At 39.2% G+C, this 7,976-nt stretch overlaps 1 protein-coding gene across 1 annotated transcript; it reads right to left on the reverse strand.

Moving 5' to 3' along the window:
• Positions 1–293: 293 nt before the first annotated feature.
• Positions 294–7,956, reverse strand: ZBTB33 (zinc finger and BTB domain containing 33). The gene is made up of 2 exons (XM_090265063.1): positions 7,764–7,956; positions 294–5,200 (listed from the first exon to the last, which is right to left on the reverse strand). The coding sequence occupies exon 2, from the start codon at positions 5,196–5,198 to the stop codon at positions 3,180–3,182; it is 2,019 nt and encodes a 672-aa protein (XP_090121189.1). The 5' UTR covers positions 5,199–5,200; positions 7,764–7,956; the 3' UTR covers positions 294–3,179.
• Between the last annotated feature and the right edge of the window lie 20 nt (positions 7,957–7,976).

The following is a 7,976-nucleotide window of genomic DNA, read 5'->3' on the forward strand; positions in this document are numbered from 1 at the left end:
TTTTTTTTGGTGTGCTATAGAATTTTAGTAATTAGTTTATATGTGCCCTGAGATGAAAAAGGTTGAAACCATTGCTCTAAAGTAACTGACAGCAGCTGACTTACTTTTTGACTATTAGGGTTCAAGATGCATTGGGCATGGATATAACCAACATATAAAACTTAATGGAAAATTTTGTCATGCTGTCATCATAAATATAGCTCCATTCTCCTACTATGCACACTGAAAAACAACAGAATATAAAGGTCTATATAATCTCTGAAAGATAATCTTGTAAAAAGTGCACTCAAAAATCAGTATTGAAACATTTTATTTTTGCTGTATGAAGCTCTACGAACTAATATCAGGTAACAGTTAATGAAAAGTGGAAATTAAAGTCATGATAGGGAAGACTGTACAAATGTGAATATTACAGTGTTAGGTGGATATGAACATGGTTCCATGATTGACAGGTGGAGGAAGCCAGTGCTGTTGAATTAGCAATTAATTCTTAGAATATGCATGCCTTGACCATACAAAATACATTGGGTTATTTTTACCATTAAAAAAAATCTTTTTGGTACAATATGAAAAAATGCAGCATCAATTCCTTATAGTAGTGGGGATTCATTACCACCAATATTCAAAGAATATTTTAAAGTGAATCTTGCAATATTGCTGGGGCATTTAGAAATCCTTGCTTAGTTTGAGCAATTTAACTTTGTCATCTCTTTTAACAAATTGCCATTTCAAACAGTTCTTATTAGAATACTTACAGGTAATTTATCATATGAGCAAATTTGAAGCCAACTTGAAAGAAAAAGTGAGGTTCAATAACCAGGAAACTAAATATAAGATAGGAAAACCCCACGATAAACTATAAGCACTGTCTTGCTGCAGATTTTCAACCTGATAAATACTGGGAGGAAAGGGTGTTAGCCCCAAAGGAATATTCCACATGAATTCCAAACTTTGAATATAGAAACTTCTAGAAAAACTTAGAACCCTGACACACATGCAATTAAGAGTCTTCTGGTAAAAATACAATTTAATTTTCCAGTTTTCCTTCTCCCCCCAAACTCCAGAAGATACCTTTAGTAGGCACAGTTTAAATTTCATACTCAGGATTTGCATAAAGCACAGCAGCAGCAAAAAATTATATCCATGTTACTGAGACTGGATAGTTTTCCATTATAGAATTCCTGGTTTGTCATACTAGCCTTGTAGAAACTATCAAGATTTCTGATGACAAACTAACTTACCTAGAAGATAAGTCTGAAAGGTCTGGAAGGTCTTCTGGCACCAGTATCATTCACACTTGTGGAATTATGTTTAACTGGTGAAGTAGCATTAATGAAACTCAAATTCCCACTGAAAATATTTCAGAATGCACCTTATAGCCAAAGTGTAATGGTATCAATATCTACACAGAAAGGAAACACATTGTGAGTCCAGAGATCACTGAGTCTTAAGTTATAAGGTAATTAAAAAATTTCCAAGGATTAGTTTATAAAATGGTTTATGAAGGTCTAGACTCACAGAACAGAAAACAGATGTACATCATTCTAGTCCTTGATAAGCAAAGGATTATTTTTTTATTTCTTCTTGTATTACTGAAATACTGATGCATGATACCCTCAGCTACCAACTTAAGAAACACTGAAGCCATTATGTTCAAACCTAGCTTAACCATCAGAAGAATGATGTATACATGAGAAATTACAATTAAAGCTTTATTTAAGTTCAAAGTCAAGAAATAGACTATTTTTTAAAATACATGGTTAAGGAGAAAGAAAATACCTATGTTGAATTAAGAAATACTTAAGCAAAGTTACACATGACTAATAACTATGCACGACAATTTTTTCAGTATCTATTAAAATTTTTCCTTTGCAAAGTCATTTACAGAAGGAGTTCAACAAGTTAATCCTGTTATAAATGCTAGGCTATATTTTCCAACCTGTTTCCTTTTAGTTCTAGCACATCAATAAGTTTTTACTTTATTTTCTAAGTGTTTAAATATGTGTCATTTTAAAAGGAAGAAAGGTGGTTATTTACTGTTCTCAAGATAAATGGGAATCAACAAGCCTATATTACATTCCATATATAGTCTCTGATTGCTATAATATTGCAACAATTTGCAGATGGAACTTATTTTAGAAGGTCCTACTGAAAGGAAAATACTAGATCACTGATTCAACTATTTCAAATGAAAACTTCCTGTTATAGATTCTAAGTAATATGAATATTGAAAAATATATGCCAGTAGCCTCCCACTCAAAATATGTAGGAGTCTCATTTCTGAAATCTATCATGTATAAAGAGTTATATAGAATTAAAGATTTATTTTGGTGGCTTACAGATTCAAACTTTGAAAATTTTCACAGGACTATTTTTAACCATAATGAGCAAAAAGGCAATCTCCATTCATTTACACTCTCTGTCTCTATCTACATAAGAGCAAAAATTCAAAAAAACTGCAACAAATTTTCATCTCCTCTTGTCTGCATTACAGAGATTAGTATTTTTGCCCACAGACCACATAGCAAAGGTATATATACACTAGTCCCAGCCACATTCTTTTCCATACTATGACAATAAAAGCAAGATTGAATTCTAATTAGCTAAAACTAATTTCTTTAGATGAGACTTGTCTGCATGGCCATTTTCATGGGGGGAGGCAGGAGGTTGCTATCCATTTGGACTAGCAGAATACACAACCACAGAGACTTATTTTGACATTTTCCAGAACAACTTTAGAAGTTCTGGTTTACATTTTATGCCATATACAAGACATGACACATTTATAGTCTCAATATTAAGAAAATTGAGAATTCAGCAGTAAAGTGCTAACACAGAAGGGGAAACTTTAAGATATACTAGGGTATGCTAATAACTCCAGTTATTTTCAAAGAACATTCAGACTGCTTCAAATCCTATTCAGGAAACTATCTTTCCAAGCCTTTTTTTGCCTCTTTTAAATGAGCTGAAAGCTAACTATATAGACAGATACCTGGGGGTGGGACTTTTCAATCTCTACTTATAAACTTTCAGAATAATTTGCCTCTAAAAATTATTAACAAATAATCCAGCTAAACTACCTTCAGATGATGTGACAGATCAAATTCCTTAATTTGCTTTATAGGTCTTCTGAAAGCCCTGCCCCTTAATCCAAACCAAAACTTTGATATTTCAAGAGTTCAATAAGATTCTGGTATTACAAATTCAAATTCAGTACTGCCATCTGTTACATTCTGTTTAAAAATTGAATCATTTTCCTGCTGAATAAAAATATCTTCCCAGGTCATTGGTTTGTTCTGAGGAGTGGATGTGGTCCCTACTGGAGGTTCTTTCCCAGCATCAACCTTATACCCAATACCATCATCCTTCATTACAGGCACAGTGCCTGACCTATCAGAGAGGTATGCATATTGTCTGATCTGTAAAGACCTGCATGGATGTAAACGATAAAGCTTTGAGTCTCCAGAAGGATCTTGACTATGAACTGACTTTATATGTGAAGACATAAACTGATAGTTGATGAAAGTTTTGCCACAGGCCAAACATTGATACCTTCGCTCGCCTGTGTGATGAATTTCATGCTTTGTGCGGTATTCTGCAAGAGGAAATACCTTCTCACAGTAACGGCAAGGATACTTCTTTTCCCAGGAATGAATGTTAAAATGTCTCCGCAAGCTTGTCAGACAGACATACGACCTTTTGCATACAATACAGATATAATAGACCCTTCCGTCTACTATTAACTCATAGTGATCATCATGTTTTACTTTCATACGTTTGTTTGCTGTCCCACTGCTAGATGTTTTTGGTATCTCATTCTCAAGTCTGGCCTCCCTTTCATCAGGGTCATCTTTGACAGGGATCACTATGTCATAAGTATCTTCACCGATATTTGCATAAACCTTGCAACCAGTCGACAAGCCTTCAATTTCAGTAGCTGTATCTAAAGTAATGATCTTCTGACCTTCCATTAGATGTTTTGATTGTATACCTGGATCATTAGTGTTTCTAGTAATTATATCTGAAATTTTTAAAGAATTGGAAAGTGGCTCTTGCAGAAGTGTAGGGATCTGCATCTTCTGTATCAGTGATCCATCAAAAGTGGTATTTTGGGGGATATCAGCTTGTGGGACCAAAGATGTATTACTGACAGCAGAATCTGGACTGGAGCTAATAGTGTCATCATCATCATCTATAATTTCCTCTTCTTCCTCTTCATTGGCCTTGCTTCCTGTTAAAACAGCACTGTTTGGTGTCTGCTGATTCTGCACAAGTAAATTGATTGAAGGAGACATATGATTTGGAAGTGAAGAACTGACATTTGGTGGTGTAGTAAGTGGTGTCTGATTTAACAAAATAATGTTAGGAGTCAGATGTGTCGGGGCTGAAGATACCAGCAATTTTTCACTTCCTTGTGTTTGGCTCAGAGTTGCCTGGTTCACAGGAGTAGGAAGTTTCTGAGTAGGTGTGATATTTGTTAAAGGGGGAGAGTTATTGCTAGCACAAGGTGCGACATCTGAAATAGCAACAGAGCCTGGGTTAGGCTGGACCTGTGCCACTGCACTGGTACTTGGTAAAGTCTCCTTTGCAGGCAGAATCTCAGAGCAGAAAATGACGTCGTCATCATCATCATCTGAATCAGTAACAATTATCTTTTTTGTCTCATAATCTTCAGCAGATAAGGAAAAAGACTCTGTTATAATAGGCATTGTAGTGGCCCCATTATCTTGGGCTTCGTCTTTTGATTTTTGTATTTCAAGGTTCTTGTCACTGGAACCAGTAGGTAAGGTTTCTGCATTACCATCCTGAGCTGTACCTGAGATGCTTTTAACCTGTGACAATGGGACACCAAGCTCTGCTATAAATTTAACTCCTAACAACTGCCCTGATTTAATTAATTCATCAAGTAAATCTGATCTAACACGAACAATTTTCGAACTATAAATATAATTGAGAATTTCTGCAAAGATCTCTGCTCTAATAAAGCTCAGTTCAACAACTTGCCCAGCAACTGAGAAGAGCTGATGGAAGTAAGTACTAGAAGCAGAAAGAATATTCCTGTGGGCCCGGAATTTTCGGTCTTCCACAATAACGGTAACATCACAGAAGAGTCCATGGCCACGTTGTTCATTCAAGGAGTTCAGTAGACTGCCAGAGTACTGAATGTCTGTAGCAGAAATCAGTTTTCTACTCTCCATGCCTTTAAGAGAAAGGGAGGAGGGGATGAAAGATTAGGAAAGAAAAACAAAAGTACTTCATCATTCACAGTTTTAGCTACAGCATCATTAAATAGTTTGTTCAAGTTTTTTAAAGGGTTATTTTTAAAGAGAAAGAAAAGGAGGGAGAAAGAGAGGGAGAGAAACACTGATGCCCTGGAGAAACATCAATTGGTTGCCTCTTGCATGTCCTCAGCCAGGGACCTTGCCTGCAACCCAGGCATGTGCCCTGAATGGGAATCAAACCAGGGACCTTTTGGTTTGTGGGATGATACTCAACCCACTGAGCTACATCAGTCAGGTCAGTTTGTTCAAGTTTTAACTGAAGTTTGGCATAACTTTTTGGCTTTTATATAAATTGTCCATATGGATTGGGTTTTGGACTATGTGTCAAGTTTCATGACTTCCCCCTGAGAAGAAACAAGCAAGTTTTAAATTGATCTACAGAAGTGAACAGTAATCTCTTCCCTTCAATCTCAAACATATGCGTCACCACTAAGTACTTTGAAGATTAGAATTAATTTCCTTAGTTCCAATTTTGTTTTTTCCTCAAGAAGAGTTAATTTTTAGCTGTCTTAAAACTTTTTAAAGAAAAATCATCATGAACACTTAAGTTATTTCACCTATAAATTAATGATTTCAATGTCAGAAAAGCTTAGTGCTTGAAATATATACTCTTCCTAAAATTTAACTTATCTTCAAGAACATATTCAGAAGCTACTGGCTGCAGTCAGTGACTGAATCAGCACTTATAAGCACTGAAAAGTATTACCTCTAAACTTCCCATTATGCTTCTGTTCTTATTTAAATTGCAGTGCCTCATCACCATTAAACACCTTTCTTACCCTCCCCTTTCTTCTTCCCCCCTTTTTTTCCCCTCACCTCTCTACTCTTACAATCTCCAGAGGTGGAATGTTAAAGAGTGCCAAGTGAAGTCAACAGATGCTACTTAAAAAAATACAACAAAGGAAAAGGAAAAATTAACCTTAATGCTTATTTTCATGAATAAATTTTGCTGGTAAAGAATTATGTGCATTGGTATAAGAACTTTTTTCACATCAAATGGGTTAGTGAAAATGAAAACAAACTTATTGGAACAGAGCAGACAGTACTCTAGAAAAATGGGGGGACGTCAGTAAATAGCATTGCTGTGTACCTCCCCAAAAACGTTTTTTGCACTTCTCAACAGATATTCCCAGTTGATACTAATGATACTCATTTGTTTACACACACACACACACACACACACACACGCTGATAAGTACTTTTGGTAAGAAAACACTGCTAATATTCTTTCCTTTTAGAGTTACCAAAATAGTGTCACTGTTACAGAGCTTAAGTTATATACACATGGAAGGCAGGGCATCTCAAATATCTTCTCAATATTTCAAAATTACAGCTTAAAAACAAAAAGTAGGTGAAAAGTCTAGAAATCAAGGATTCAAATAATCATTAGTAATAAGGCATTGCCCATTAACAGCACGAAGGAATTCCAGGTTACTATAACGGCATTCATCAGAAAGGGTGACCTTTGGACAGCGAACCAGTAACCAGGTCTTCAGAAATATGGGAATTTTGAAAGAAGTCACTTTTCAGTGGATAGATGGGTTTTCTGAATACGATCCCACAATTTTGTCATTTGCGAATGAGTTTTTCCGATGGAGAAATGAGTTAAATGGATGTGTCCCGGTGACACTGGGACTTGGTTTCATTTTGTTTAGGTTTCCTCCTCCTCCCGGTTAGGGTGGGCCCAGGAACAGCACAAATCGGTCTGAACCCACCCTAAGATTTGCGACCTGACTGGAAAAGCCATTCTGCAACATTGGCAGAGAACTCCTTGACTAGGGGCAGGCGATGGTGGAAAAGCGAAAACGGCATCCGGGAGGGGGTGAAACAAACCGACACGCGGCTCCCTGCGGCAGCTGAACCCCATCTTCCTTCCTCCACTCCCTCTTCCCCATTTGCACCCAGCCGGCTGCAACCTTGGTTTTTAACCCCAATTCACGCAAAAAGGCAGCTTCTTGCAAACACAAACGGAGGCAGGAGCAGCACAGTGAGGGAGGGAGTAATAAGGCGAGCTGGTGAAAGTAGAAGGTGGCGAAGAGGAGGGTGGGGGTGCTGGGAGGGGATGAGGCCGAGCAAGCGGCATTGTTATGCCCCGGGAAGGGGACGGAAGGGGAGGATGGGCCCGGCAGAAAGGCTCTAAATCAAAGTAGGGGCGAGGAGAAGAAAAAAGCAGCACAAAAAGGCAGGCAGAGGGGCAAGGAAAAAGCCAAGTGGGTCTCTGTGGTGGGGTCCCCACGCTCCGGGCCTACCCAGGGCACCGGCACCCCCAGGGCCCCTGACGGCAAAAGGGACCGCGCCGCGGCCTTCCCGGTTCGCCCCCTCCTTCACTCCCGGGCCCACACAAAGAAAGGGCTGGAGAAGCGAAGCCTCCGACTTGGCCGCTTCCTGGTTCAAGCGAGGAAAATGCAGACGCAGGCACGGCCCAGGGACGGAGGAAGCAGCGCGCCCCTGGCCCCTCCTGGGTCGGGGCCGGGTCCTCACCTGCTTCCCCGTACCGCCGCTTCTCCTCGTCAGGCCGAGCCGCTGGGTGGGAGTCCTGCAACACCAAGAGGCCGGACTCCGCGGCGATTCGGCTCCTTCTTTAAACGTCGCTCCAGTGTTGGGCGACGTCGACGCGGCTGCCGTCTCCTGCTGCCACCGCTGCAACCGCTGCCCCACGCCGCCGACAGAGGGCACAGCGCGGGGGCGAAGCGC

The sequence above is a fragment of the Furipterus horrens genome, unplaced genomic scaffold, assembly GCF_987537825.1.
Source record: "Furipterus horrens unplaced genomic scaffold, mFurHor1.1.pri manual_scaffold_17, whole genome shotgun sequence".
Classification (NCBI taxonomy): Eukaryota; Metazoa; Chordata; class Mammalia; order Chiroptera; family Furipteridae; genus Furipterus; species Furipterus horrens.